Source organism: Malurus melanocephalus, unplaced genomic scaffold, assembly GCF_030028575.1.
Source record: "Malurus melanocephalus ecotype Western Australia unplaced genomic scaffold, MMel_1.1 scaffold_5, whole genome shotgun sequence".
In the NCBI taxonomy this organism is placed as follows: Eukaryota; Metazoa; Chordata; class Aves; order Passeriformes; family Maluridae; genus Malurus; species Malurus melanocephalus.
In genome coordinates this window covers 2889012-2903905 of record NW_026623237.1, presented here as the reverse complement: position 1 = coordinate 2903905, position 14894 = coordinate 2889012, and the positions used below count along the sequence as shown (strand labels likewise).

At 45.4% G+C, this 14894-nt stretch overlaps 1 protein-coding gene across 1 annotated transcript in view; it reads left to right on the top strand.

The window, feature by feature from the left end:
- Nucleotides 1–9751: 9751 nt before the first annotated feature.
- Nucleotides 9752–14894, top strand: part of PDE10A (phosphodiesterase 10A) — a 166435-nt gene continuing 161292 nt past the window's right edge. Inside the window, exon 1 of the mRNA XM_057370497.1 lies at nt 9752–11049. Coding sequence (XP_057226480.1) covers nt 10170–11049 — 880 coding nt within the window. The 5' untranslated portion in view covers nt 9752–10169. The remainder of the gene's footprint in view (nt 11050–14894) is intronic.

The window sequence follows — 14894 nt, the reverse complement described above, 5'->3', positions numbered from 1 at the left end:
TTTTTTAAAACTTCCTGTATAACTTTAGGGGGGAAAAGAAGTTAAAATTCTGTGCTTCTTCCTCTGTAAGGCAGCATTAGTGACTAATGCTTCCCTGTTTTGCAGAGTTGTCAGGCAATATCTTGAGTATTTGTGAAGTCTGCAGAAATATTGGGTGCTGTGGACCACCTGAAAATGAAGTGCTTATAGCTAAAGGGAGGCCAAATGCCCTGCTGGCATAAGGAAGGTTGCAAATTGAATTTAGCAAGAATTTGTTTGGGGACTGAACAAGTTTAGTTGTTTTTTTTTTTTTCCCCCTGCATGCAAGTAGGGGTGTGTCAGCGGAGTTTATAGGTTATAAAATTYGAGAGGCTATTTTCTGCACAGAGGGGAACTGGTGCAGATTCTAGTATGAATCAGACTGCTCYGAAGTCTGTATGACTGGAAGCAGAATGAAACAGCAGTACAAAGTGCAATATCATTCACATAGGGATGAATGTGAATATTGTCTTTGAGCTCATCAGTTGGAAACAACCAAGAGGAAAGAAAGTCCTCATGGCTGGGTTCATCACGAAGTGACTTGGGCAACAGTGACTCCTCCCACCCACCCAGTACTATGATCATGATATATCAGGCAAAATGTCTTCAAAAGAACTGGAAAATATTTAAGCTTCTGTAAAACATTAGCAAGAGCCTGTCTGCAACTGTAGTCACRTGCACTGAGGGAAAGTGAATTCCAGGTGGAAGAGGTATAATGAAGGGCTTGTGAGACAAGAAAACAGAACAACTGTTATATGAAAGAACTAAAAGATTGTGCCTCAATTAGTCATGGAAAATGGTCTGACAAAGGTAAGACTACTCCCTTTAAATACCAAATGTCAAAAAACATATATTTATATRTTTATGTAAGATATATTTAAAAAWTTTTGCCTGTCTTATTTTTTTTCCTACCCCATTTAAAGGTTCCTTTGGCTCCCTTTCCCCTTCATTTAAAGCCCTGCTCYACAGACCATTTACAGCAGCATTAATGTTATCCTCTTATTTTAGAGCTCCATGGGGCTGAAATAGTCAAAATATCAACTCACAAAGTTTTCTAGATGAGAAAAATTGTATTCAGTTTTRAGTTTGTATTGTGATAAGCCATGTACAGATCCTGTGCTGGTAAGCAGGAAAACCTAGTGGCAGCAAAAAATTTCTGCTTTGCTAAAAAAAAAAAAATCTTCAGATCTTATTTAGCAAAGCACCATTCAGTCAGACCACAACTTAGATTAGAGTAACCACAGGTGAAAACCTCACATAGAGCTTTAGTTAAATGTGAGGTTTGCAGTCTCACAAAGGAATCCTTCCTCCAGAAATAAACCCAGAGTTGCTCCTGCATTAATGGCTTGTTTTGTCTGGATGTCAATCTGTACTGCAAAAAAAAAAAAAAAAAAGGTAATGATAGATAATTATATCTGAATGTGCATGAGCCATATCAGATGTAGAGATTGTCTGACTGACTTGGGTGCTGGGACTGCTGTGGGATCTACTTTTTCTGCTCTGAGAAACTAGAGTGSTTGCCAGAAGCTTTCTCAGTGTAGGGATTCTGAGTGATGGGGTTTGGGGGGAACCATACTGTTGCTTTGCTTTAGAAATAGTCAGACCCAAGGTTCAGCATTCACATCTCTGCAGACTGTATCCAGCAAGAGAAAGCTGAGGATGCTGTAGAGATTGCTTCAAGCGGGCTATACTGTGCTTTCTCTTCTCATTTTGTCCTAAAAGACATTAACAGAAAAATTGAAAAGATCAGTTCAAATGGTTTTTTTCAAAATTTCATAGATACTCAGGTCTGTTCTTTCCAAATACGATAGCAATATACTGCTCCATGTTTATTTTCTATATAATGAAGCAATGAATRTATTTTAAAATCCCCACCACTTTTGGCTAGCTAGATTCCTAGCCTGAACAGGACTCCTGTCAGTTATACCTATGGAATCTAATTTTACTTTCTTTYTAAGCAGAACACATAAAGAAATTATTTGTGTCTATTTTATTTCTGGACTTGTGATCTTGTGTTATCATAGGGGTAGGATGTGTCCTATTTGTTCCGCTTGAACTCTGTGGTCTGTACTCAGTCTCCCAGTCATGTATGCAGAGAACCCATATCAAGCAGGAGATGAAAAACTCCCTGCCTCTGTGGCCAAGCTGATAAGATAATGCTGCTTCATTTSTACCATCCTAAAGCCTCCTCCATAGGCAGCCCCAGGCTTCTGGTACAGTACAGGCAGTCTCTGTCCTTCCCTTTCTTCTACTTTAACAGCTAACCTTTGTTTAGACCTAAGGCTTGGGAAGAATCTCCCTCCTCTTTTGAGAACCAGAGTTTTTTGTGGGACCTGAACAGCAGAAGGGCAGGAAGATGTGTTTCCTTTGGAGACTTTGGAAGTAGTAAAGGGAAAGCAGATGAAGAGCTTGTTGCAGCTGAGAGAACAGGGATGCTGCCAGCTTGAAGTATGTTTACTGAGATGTAGCAGATGTGGCAGCATGGGGAGAGATAGTAAACTGGAGAGGAGGATGGATCATGCATGAGGGAGAGAAAGCAACTGGAATAACAGGAACTGCTGCATGATGGCGGAGGAGATAATGGGGAATAAATAAAGAGATAAAAGACTAAAATAAAAGTATATGACAATTCTTCTCTAAGAGAATCAAATAAGCTTGTCTGCAATGGTCTAGGGTTGTGTACATGAGAGWATTTGTTCTGGGATGATGGCAGTAATACCCCAGCCTTCTATGTGGTAGGTTTCACATGCTGATATTAAAATAGCATGTAAAGAAAATCTGTTTTATTATATTGATTCTGCAGCTAGAGAAATTGTTTGTTTGGAAGAGACAAAGAGAAATTGAAGGAGAAGTAGGAAGAACAGGCAAGAAAAAGATAGGAAGAGTGCCCTATGGTGAAATATAAAGACATAGGTACATGTTCATAGTTTGTGCATGTATGTTGATGAAAACAAATAAGTTGATTTGAATTTCTTGGTCCCTAAAGTTAGGATGGGATGGAGAAAAATTTCTTTTATAATAAACATTTCTCAATTTTATCAGCTCTGTTGCGTTGTTGAATAATGCATGTTATAGCAGTCTGAYACACGTGTGGGACAGCTGCATTTGTACAACAAACTTGAAGAGTTCAAGCTTTTGTTTTCTAAGTCAAGCTTTCTAGTTTTCAGRACTGCAAAGGTATGTTTCTATGTAGAAATAGATCATGGCTTTGAAGCCAAATTTTCTAGAAAATACATTAAATAATCTGTGGTTGCTAGAGGTATGCATGCCTTTGCACATTTTGTCTCATCAAAGTGTTAACTCTGAAAACTAATGACTRTATTTCACTGCCAACAGCCACAGTTTCAGGTCTGACTTTTTTAATGGAATGGCAGGAATTAAAGTCCTGTTCCTCACAGGGGTAGCTTGGTAGTCACTGCAACTGGAGGAAAGAGGAATTCAACTGAAAAGGAGGAAGCATTGTTCTAAAAAAACCTGCTTGTTTCCCTTGAGCAGTGATCAGACATCACAACAATGTGCTTGCATTCAGCATGGGTTTGTTTGTAGGTAATTCTAAAGGTTGGACTCCGTCTCTTGATTTATTTTTTTGCACCTACTGTTAATATCATATAGAGGAGCCAGTCATAGGTTTAGGCTAGAACAAAGTTTTAAACTCAGAGCTGAGATTGCTAGTTGCATGAAAAAATTTGCTAGTAATGGAGGAGTAGGACTTCTCAAGAACTGTTCAAACCAKACTGGGGAAAAGTCTGCTTCTTTTTATTGGTTGTAAAATTTGGGAAAGTGAAGAAAGGGGTTGCAAGAGAGAGTTATAAGGGAAAGCTAGCATCCCTGTAGTGACAATGGCAGTGTATACTCTGTTCTGTGTGCTAGCAACCTGTACACACAATTCATGGTGAATGAKTACAATGTAAGTCAGTATTATCCTTTCCCTTTGGATTTTTGTTGAATTTATTCTTAAGTTTATCTAAAAAAATAGAAATTTATGTTCCAGTTGAATACTGAATTGAAATAACTTATTTGTCTGTAAGAGACAGCAAATCATAACAAATTTCTATCMTAAATTAATTCTACATTTCATTATGAAAAGAGAAAGGCAGAACTACAAAAATCCTGATCACCCTCTTTGTTTTTCTTGCAATGAAAATGGCTCTTCCAACAGTGCCAGGTAACAACAGGGCTATTGCCTGCCATGCCAACCATTACATCCTTTGCTGTTTGTGTTTCATTACTACTTCAGAGGCCTGGTTCCAGGCCATGATCCTGTTCTGCAGGACAGGATCCAAAATATCTTTTTTGTATCAAAGAGTTTGCAGTGTTGATGGTGGTTTGGGTTTATAATAAAGCATCTCAGTAAAGAGAGCTGCTACTGGAGTTTTAACTTATTCAAAGAACAGTTTTTCTGGAGGGGTGTCCCCTGTTTTTATAACAGTTACTTAAATCCAAGCAGCCATTTTGCTCTCCAAAAACCCTCTAAATAAAGCCAATAAATGTCTATTCTTTCTCCTGCATAGGAAAGCACAAAATGCTAGATGGCTTCATAAGGTTTTGTTTGGCTTTTTCAGTCTTTTGTGAGAAACAAATCTGAGTCCAATTATTGTAAATGTTTCCCRTTGTACATTGACAGTAGCTTCCCCCCCATTAAAAAACTAGTCTTACTTTTTTTTTTTTTTGTTAGAATGTAGTATTTAGTAATATGTCAACCTGAAGTTTTTTTTATAAAATATGTCCTACCTTTGCTCATGAGGTATCTTCTTTCCGTAAAGAATTGTAGTTTTCCCTGGAAAATAATGCTAAAAACTTGTCATAGTTTTGTGCRTTTCTAAAAGGAAATAAAAAAAGGACAGAAAAGACATGGTCTTTACAGCTTTTTAAATGTACCCTCTATCACACAGCGTACCATTTCTAGAGAAACTTTTATCATATATAATTCCAGCCACAGAACCTTTCAGCTATCTTGAAAGCTGAGCAGAAAGTGAAATAACATAGCAGAGCTGAACGAAATACTGAAAGTAAACAGGATATTTATATACTTTTAAATTTTTTTTTTTTATGTCAGTTATCTCTGAACAGACCTGAACTTCTTAAAAAATATGGGGTTTTTATTTTCTGAAAGAGTTGCCATTCATTTTGGATCTTACGGTATTTCTTTTGCACCTGGACTAGGTTATTCCCTAAAATATTTTCAAGATGGCTGCTGGCACATGATTGCATGTTACCAACACTTGCCATTAATATTCCTGTGGAAAAGAGGTGGCTTTGATGAGTTTTTGTGGGAATCAAAGAAAATGGCTGATACATATCCTTTAAACAAACTTACTCCTTGCATGGTTATGGTGTTTGAGAATAGTCCTTTGTAAAAACAAACTCTTATGAAGTAAAAGATTCTATAAATTACTCTACAGACTTATGGAATAAGATTTTAAGAAACAATGTCTTTTCTGGAGGTTTCTAATTTGTGATACCAATTCAGTAGCTGGATGGTAATTACTATATTCTTTAAGATAATTTAACAGAAAATCCCTGGAAAAAACTCACCCAATTATTTTTGTCAGAAAATTTCCACAGAACTTTTCCATAAATATTTTTATTTGGGGCTGTATTTATTCAGCCTCAGAGCTAGGGTTTTGGCTGTATTTATCCTTTTGTTCCACCTGCCCCACCTTTCCAGCAGGTTGCCTATTCTCTACTTCATTGTGGCTGCTTTTGTCTCACTCACATTCACAGTGGTTGGTTCCATCAGCTCCTCTATTGCTGTCATCCTACATTTTTATAAACCCCCCTTCCCCATAGTCTATCCTATTTCTTCTTTTTTTTTCAAGGAAATGACCATGCATTGTAGAATAAACTCTTAGGATGTAAGGATAAGAGGATTTACCAGGCAAAAGAGTGGGACCAGATAATAGATGAGTCACTGTCATTCTTAAAATGGAGCAGACAGAATTGGGAAAGAACAGGTGTWTGGTTTTGAGTTGTATTTAATACCAAAAAACCTTTGTTATAACTTCATTTTACTTTTTCCCCACAGTGTTTTCCTTCAGGTAGTTTGACTAATATTGCCAAATTATTGCCAACAGGCTTACTTGCTGCTTTCAAACCAGGCCTATGCTTGTAAGTAAAATGCACCTGATGCCTTCAGTGACCTCTTGATGGTTTCAGTGTGCTCTGACACCTGAATYCTCATGAAATCACATCTATCCATGTAAATACAATTAAAATCCTGTGTTCATGGTTGCACTGACTCAGGGCATTTGTACCAGAACCCTTGCACCTGGCAGAAGGGAATGCCCCAGAGAATTTTAACTTGCATTTTGTTGTGTATTAGAGCTTTTCAAATCCTTTTTCCTGGAGAGGGAAGGGGTGTGTGGGGGGATGACATAGCAAATCTCACTGTTTCATATTGGAGTGGGTGGGACTTTTCTGGTAAATGACGTGGGTATATGGTTAGTACCRCAGTGGGATCAGTGACATCATTGCTCTGTGGCAATGGAAATTTGGATGCTGACTGAGCAATGAAAATCCAGGTTGACATTGACGAGTAAATCTGATTCATCACTAATTTATTCCCAGGTATTGAGATGRCCATGAAGCATATTTAATTTGACTGCAAATCTGTATAATTTACAAATATATATGGAGAGAGCTTGAAAATTAATTTTCACTGTCATCTAACTTTTCTCTGTGATTGCTTTTGCTTGCCCAGACAAGAAGCCAGGTGACCAATCAGGTATGAATTGCCAATGGCAAATGAATAGTAATTAGATTAATAGTTTGTAAATAACCCTTAACCTGAAACCTGCTTTTCTAGAATATCAGATGATTTCTTACAAAACAAAATATATTTTGCCTGTTTGATGAACATACACATGCATATTTATACATACACAATTGACATGCCTTGTATAAATACACAGATAGCCAGTCTGAGGCAGTGATATTTGAACAACTGCAGTTTGGATGAACAACAATTGAGGAATGTAGCATAGATTAACATAGTTAAACAAGATTTCTACAATTATAAATCAATGATTTAAAGTTTCAGTAGTTTACTCTTGATATTGACAGAACAATTTGGGACTAGTCTGTCTAAAGTAGTTGCTTTAATTTTTTCAGGGTAGTGGCAGTTGCATTTTGTCAGTCATTTCAATCTAATTATCTTTTATTTTCAATATTTTAGTATAAATGTTTTTCTAATAAGAAATGGTTAATTGCTAAACAAACAGGCTGCAATAACAAAACACAATTCACTGAAATTTTGTTTCCATTAGCTAAGGTTTCTCTCAGAAAATTTGAATATTCTCTGAATCTCTAGTCATTGTGCAGCAGTTTTCAGGGAAAAGTTCTCTGTGTAATAGTTGGACTTAAAGAAATAAAAGTATCTCACACAAATAGGCATGTGAAATAGAAGTTATTAAACTGTATTGGTAAAGTCAAATATACTAAGAGAAAGTGGATCACAAAAGCAGATTCAGTTTTCTGCATTTTAGTTCAGGATTTTTAGGCAACAGATTTTAAGAATGACGCAGATGGAAACAGTTTAGTAAAACCTGAGTCTGCTTGTTTTGTTTTGCGGGGGTTTTGTTTGTTTCATTAGAGTATTTAATCTGTTTTTGCATTCTAAACCTTTTCCAAACTCTTTGGATTGTTTCTCACTGTTACTGAACATTCAGCTGGCTGGAAATGCACTTTAATTTGAAAGCATTGCTATTTTCAGAAGAACATCTTTTTTAGCCTTTTGGATTGATAGATAGACTCTAGCTTCAACAGAAGTTGGTGTGTATTCTAGCATTAAAAGAAGTCTTGAAATGATAAATATAAAATACTTAAACTGTTTAAAATAAAACCCCAAAGCGTAGGTTTACGCTGTTTTCAAAGCAGGAGTCGAAATTCGAAAGAGCGAGCATAATTTTGAACGGAAATAGGAGGACTGCGGTAGTTCGATGAGCGTTCCCGCCGACACCCGGACCCGGTAATGCAGCACCTGGAGTGGCGGCGGACGGCACAGAGGTCTGATCTCCGGGAAGGTAGCGGAGGAAAACAGAATCTCCCGCTTTTCGGGTACCCTGCCGGCAGCGGCAACAGAAACMTCTTTTCCGCCCGTGTCTGGAACGGTTGCGGCGGTGCCCGCTCCATCCCATCCGCGGGGCAGCGCCCGCCCCGCTTGCGCCGAGACCCCACCGCACCTCAACAAAATCTGCTGCCAGTGGCACGGCGGCGGCCCCGCCCGGGTGGGCACCAGCGCGGCGGCCCCTTCTCCGCCCGCTGGCGGGTAGGAGCACCGCGGGGGACGCGCCGTCTGCCCGAGGAGTGCGGTTCCCTCCGCCCCGTCCAGGCAGCTGCGGGACAGGAGCCCCCGGCGCGCTGTCCTCCCGCGGCAGGGTGGCACTGCGGCGGGCGCCAGTCCCTCGCAACCGGGCCCCGTAGGTGCCCCCCCGTTGGCGGTCGGCGCCGAGGGTGCCCCGAGAGAGCTCCTGCCTGGCGCTCGGGCAGCCCGCGCTGAGCTCTCGCGTCCCCTCCGAGGGCGGGGGAAGCCCTGCTGCCCGACAGCTGTGGCCGGGCGAGGGGAGGCGATGGCCTGGCTGCGCGGCCCCCGCCGAGGTGAGCGCCGTCGCTTCGGGGCGAGGGTAGGGGCGCTAAGGGCTGCACCGGCTGCCCGGGTGATGAACGATAATGGCCGGTTCCCGGCGCTGAGCGGGCTGGGGGCGCGGCTGTCCCGGAGGGGAGCTCGGCCGAGGGCTGCCCTTCAGCCCGGGGGCTCCGTCGTGCTAACGGGCGGCGCGGGGCATCGGCTCTACGACGGCCGCGGTCCCGCTCGGCCCGGCCCGAACCGAGTGCCGCGGCCGGGCTCTTCGCTTACTGGCGATGCCGGCCACCCTTTCCTGCTGCCGGAGGTGAACTCCGGTGGGCTCGGGCCTCTCATCCCACCTCTCGGCAGCTGGCGCCCAGGGCAGAGACAGTTTAGGGCGGAAACGAAATACACGCGACGGGGCCTTTCAGAGCGGCCATCGGCCCCGCTCCGATCCGAGCCCGGCTTTGGGTTTCCCTTGGCCCTGCGTTCCGCCGGCTGCTGCCCCGCTGTGGGCCGCCGCAGCGCGGACCGCCGAGATGCCGTGCCGCCGGGACAGGCGAGCTGCGGCCGCGATGGCGGGGCGAGGCGAGACCCCCAGATACCTGGGCCCCCAGCACGGGGCCGACATGACAGCTGGCCAGCGCGACAGGCTCCACTGGCGAGCAGCGGTGCTTGTGCTTGCAGAGCCAGGCCGGTGGCAGCCCTGGCGCCACGTTGCACCTGAGAGCAGGGTCAGAGGCAGCAGGGGAGCCGGATGGCTGAGGTTGAGGGGTGCGTGGCTGTCAGTGTGCCAAGTGGTGGGAAAGGCGGGGGGGAACCGAAGCAAACACGTGTGATGTTGAGCGTCGGGGAGGAATTGTAAACCTTCGCGTAGAAACGAAGTTGGATGCCCCACAGAAAAGGAGGGGCAGCTCTGGCGTCTCCATCCCAGGCACAGCAGGGCGCCTGCCTTTTGATCTCCGCGGCTGGAAATATATGTTTAAAATAATGAGACCGCATAGGGAGAATCTTTTCCCTGTGTTTCTCCCCGCTTTCCCTTTAGGTAACCGCTGTGCCGTAGCTCCCGTGTGCGCGCCTGGCAGTGAGAGGAAGGGAGGGAGGAAGGGAGGGAGGGAGCCTGGGAAGCGCTGGCTCCGCCAGTGGGCGTTTTCTGGCGGCCGGGGCTGGTGCTAGAAGCGGCACTGCAGTGATTGTATCTGCCTCTTTGCGGGCCAGCGCGCACATACGGGGCAATATTTGCCTCGCTCGAAGAAAATACAGATTGTTGCCGTTTTCTTGCTCTGAATGCGAGGTGGGAGCATGGGGGAAAGCGGACTTTAATAGGGGRTTGAAACCGCTTGGCGGTCAATAGCGCCCTGTCCCCTCCGGCCTAAAGGGGGAACGGAAATGTGAGGATTTTATGAGGGCGGGGAGCCGGGGTGCGGAGGAAATACTGCCCGGGGGTTGCCGGAGGGAGCGAAGGACTTATCCGCGGTTGCCCCTTGGTTAGCTCCGTCCGTTTTCGGCTTCCCCTTTCGCTTTACTTCGGTATCTCTGCTAGACGTCCTGCCTTAAACTACCGCGAAAGGGAGGGAAGAGCGGAAGCATGTCCAACCCGGAGAAGCGGATCTTATCCCGCCCCTCGGCCCCCCTGGCTGCGGCACCCGGGGAAAAGCCCGGCTCCGACAGCCGCCCGCTCCACTCCCATGGCCAGAGTGGTGGAGGTGGAGGCAGCGGCGGGTCTCCTCCTCCTCCCCCCGTTCCTGGAGGCGACTCGGCTGCCTACAGCTCCCTCTCTCTCCTCCTAACAACCACCAGCAGCAGCAGGAGCCGCGCTGCAGGCACAGCCTCCTCCGCCGTCTCCACCAGCATCGTCTCTAGAGCGGCAGCGGTTCCTTTCCTCGTTCCAATCCCCTCCTTCTCCTCCGCTTCTCCATCTTCTTTTTATTTCTTGCCGCCGCCTCCTCGTTTCCCCTCCTCGTTTTCCTTTAACCTCACAAGTCTCCAAGGGAGGGGAGGAGGAGGAGAGGCAGCGAGAGCGGCAGGAGGAGGAGGAGGAGGAGGAGGCGGAGGAGGAGGAAGAGATGTTGGCGGAGCAGCGGCAGCAGCAGCAGCAGCTCACTTGATCGCCCATCCAGGCGACAGCGGCAGGAGGAGACTCTTCTGTTCTTCCTCCATCCAGGGCTTGCTGCTCCGTTCCGCAGCCGGCGGCCCCCGGCAGCACCACTCCCGGCTCCTTCTGTCCCCAGCCGCCTCTCGCTCGTGGTCTTGCAATTCCCTCGGTGCTGCAGCAGCAGCAGCAGCCCGCGGCGACGGGATCCGAGGAGGCGACGGCCCCGGCGGGAGCAGGACTCCTAGGCGGCAGCAGCGGCAGAGAGGCGCCTTCTTCTCCTTCTCGTCTCCCCTGCTCCTAGGGCCAGACATGGAAGATGGATCTAATTCTGCAAGCTGCTTTAGGAGGTTTACGGACTGTTTCTTGAATACAAGTAGGTACCGGAGCGCTGTGCCCGGCGGGTCGCGCGTGTCTCGGGGGAAGGGCTGTGTCCGAGGCTGGGTGCATGCCTTGTAGAAAGGGCATTTCTTTGTGAGTGGGGGGAGGCGAGGACACAAAGGGGCCGTATACGTGGGGCGTGCGTGGACGCATGGAGGAGCGGCCGGGTGTGTATTGAGGATGCACGGACAAAGGGGATGCTCGATGTAATTGAGTGCTCTTTGTGGGAGCTGGCTGTTAACGCCTCGAGGATTTCGGCRTTATTCCGGGATCAGACAACTCTACATATATGTATGTCAGCCTTTTGCTTGATACTTGCTTAATTTGCTCAGGAATGACACGTAGGTAAATGGATACTGTCCCCCCTACTTACTTGAACAAGCAATAAAGAAGCATTATGGTTTCGGCAATTGACAGAAAAGCGGCGGCGGAGGACCGAGAAGGGTGAAATGGATCGCTTCTTTCTGCATCCCCCGTCAGATCTGCCACGCGCGTTCACATTCCATATTTCTGATTCGGCTTTGGTACCGGGTGCCGCCTTCCCCTGGCCGCGGCTCGTTGTAAGGCGGGCCAGGAGCCCGAGAGGAAACATGTGCTCCTTGCTACGGGGGGCTGGCGCTGGAACGGGGCTAGTGACCGTTTGGCGGGGAGGGCGGAATAGAGGGGGAATTGAGGCGCTCCATAAAGGGCGCCCCGCAGCCAGCCGTTCCCAAAGCCTCGCCGGCTCTCTCCGAGCCCGAACGCGGGGGAAGGGCGCGGGGCCGCGCTCGCCCCGTGCCGGCAAGGCAGGAGTGGGGCCAGGGCAGCCTCTCGGCCTCCCCTCGGTGCGGGGCTCGGCGAGTGCTCTCCCCGTGCTGGTCCAGGGAAGCCGGCGGGAGCGGCCCGGGCCCTCAGGCGGGGTGTGGGAGCGGGGAGGAGGCTTCGCATGGCACAAGCTCCCCGTTGGCAGGGACGTGCGGCCCGGCAGCCCCTCGGGTGTCCCGCTCTCCCGCCTCCGAGGCGCTTCCCCGGCACGCCGCTCCTCTCCGGGTGGGCGCTCCCCGGGCTGCGGTGGCCTCGGAACGGCCGGGGCTTCGGGCTGMAACCTGCCGGGGTCTGGCTGCCCGTGTCCCCCCTGCCAGCCCTCGGGTCCAGCGCCCCGCCGGGAAATGTGCTGGGGTTCGATGTCGTCATGGGACTAATGAATTTACAAACGGAGCATATATCAGGGGTGAACTACCTGAGCATATATCAGGGGTTTTGGTTTTTGTTTGTTTGTTTTGTTTTTTTTTTGTTTTTTTTTAATATGGAACTTTTTTTTTTTGTTGTTTTGCTTGTCTAGTATTTTGATGCTTAGGGTGACCTCAATCATCTGTGTCTATGTTTTGTTTTTTTTGTGACGGCTCCTTAGTTTGTGGATCTATGCTTTAGACTTGCGTTTTAATCTGTTAGCGTACTTCGATCAAGGTAGCTTTTTGGATACAGGTGAAGCATGTATAGTTCTCCGGAGGGACGTGAGAAGAACTACAGAGATGTCCACTGAAACCTCATTATCTGTCTTACTGCCTTACAGCTGTCTTGAGCACAAGAGCCTGCAAGTGTGGTAGTACTTGTGTTCCAGGGTAGAGRTGAATAAAAAAGATTTTCTGCACTRTCTTTTTGAAACTTTATTCAATAGCTGATTATGTTACAGAGCCACATTCTTGTTTAGTCTTGGGACCTGARGAGAATCCTAATCTCTTCCTTAATTTTCCTTGTGTTTGAGAGTGGTAGGAGGCTGCCGTGAGTGTGGTCCGATGCTGATGTTTTAAAATAAGTGGTCTTGAGTGCAAGGGACTGAACCAGGGGATGTGTATCATATAGGGCAATTCACTCCTGTGCTAGACCAGGAAAAAGATGATGTGGAAACACCAGCTTTGTTCAAAATACAGTAAAATAAAGCAGTAGTGAATTCATCTATTTTATGAACTCTTGAACACAAGAAACTTGGTCGTTTTTCACTGATTGTGACCTCTGACTGAAGATTTTCCGGCAGGCAGGAAAGGAGCAGAACTATTCTTTCCCCTGTGAGTTTACTGACGTCTAAGAAGACATGCAGCCTCTCTATGGAAACACTTTTTCATACTCTGCAGCCTGCACTCATGAAASTTTCAAGAACTTAAAAGTCTGATATTCTCTGCTCCTCTTTTGAAAGGTATTGAAACTGGCCAATGGGCTCAAAAGGTGTTAGTGAGGTCAGACAGGCGGATGGTTGGACAGATATCCATGTGCAGTGCGTATGTACATATGCTTAYGCTTCCCTCCCTCCCCGAGTGATTGCATAAGTCTAATTTCCTTAGGAAACCAGGCTGAAAAAAGGAGTGGAGGGAAGTCAAACAAGATACTATTCAGTTCCAGTGCAGCTACTGCAAAGWGCACTTGTCCAACTGTTTGGAGTACTGTGCACAGTCCTGGTTACAGTGCAGCCAGAAGGATATCATTGTTTTGAAGAGGATGAGATCATGTAAAATAATGAAGATAATGTGCTGTGTCTCATAGCTTTTGTTTCCTGAATTGTATTTTAAGTTCAAAATCATACCTATGTACATATATATGCTGTTTGTCTTTAAAGAAAAAAAAAAAGCCTAATTTTTTTTGCAGGGAACCTGAGGAGTTCTGTAGGGAAGAGAATTGAGATGAGTTCTCTAGAAAGATTTAAAACTAACAGAATCCTCAAGAGTGGAAAATGGTGAAATTGCTGGAGATGTATTCTTCTTTCACCTCTGAGCTCTTTTGACTTGCATGCTCTCCAGTCAGGATTTTATTAGAAGATTATTATTCTATTATTAAAATTGTAGGTTCTGCAATACTCTGTGCCATATCTGGCTACTTTTCTTATTAAAATTACAAATGAAGCACTGCACTGCAGAAGTTTATAGGAAATTTGTGTGGTGTGTGTTCTTAAATGTTTAAAGTCTTGGTACATAATACAGTGTTTTAAGAAACTTACGTTATTGAACATCCTGGACCAACACTCCAGTGGAGTTCTGGCATAGTTAGGCTACTGTAAGTTGCCAGGTCTTCCTATATTTCARTTTTCTGGGAAATGTCTTACCTTTAGGGGAGCATACCATCTTTCTTTCACATTTAAGATCTTCTCTCAAGATGCACATGTAGCATATTTCATTTGTGTCCCATGAGTCTACTGACAGGTAGGAATACTTTACAGTACTCAGGCTTGCTGCTTGTCAGAGAATTATCAGCATATTGGTATTGTAGACAGTTACCTTTCGTTTGGCTTTTTTAGTCCGTACCTTTACAGGCCAGATGCTAAGACTTTCTGATTAAGCAGCACTCTTAAGAAAGAATGCATGTAGTAGGATCTGATGTTTGGGAAGAAAGTAGAAATTAAAATTTAAATAAAGTCAGAAGCATTCCTGTTACTTGACTTGTCTCAACTCTTATTTTTCCTGATCTGTGTATTCACATTTTTGCAGCCAGGATATTGTAAGTCAAATGCTGATCTTCAGCAATGAATCCCTTGTATGAAGGTRGACAGGATTTGGTTTTACAATTACATCATGCTTAAAATTTAGATGATGTAAAAAATGGAATTGTCTCTGGTTTTTACCCCATGGATTCTGAAAAAGCTCTGATATTCTGAAAATATCACTGAAGTGGGATATAGTTATGATAAGTGATGTTATTCAGCAGCTCCCATCAGGACTTGTGTTTCACATTTTGCATGAATGTATAGGAACACCTTGTATCTTGGTCTGCAGCACTGCCATTCTATTTAGTGGCATAACAGAACAATACATAGGGCAGACAGCAAAGTATGGCATGGAAAGGTAACGAAAACCATGCAAGCACAAGTAGTYA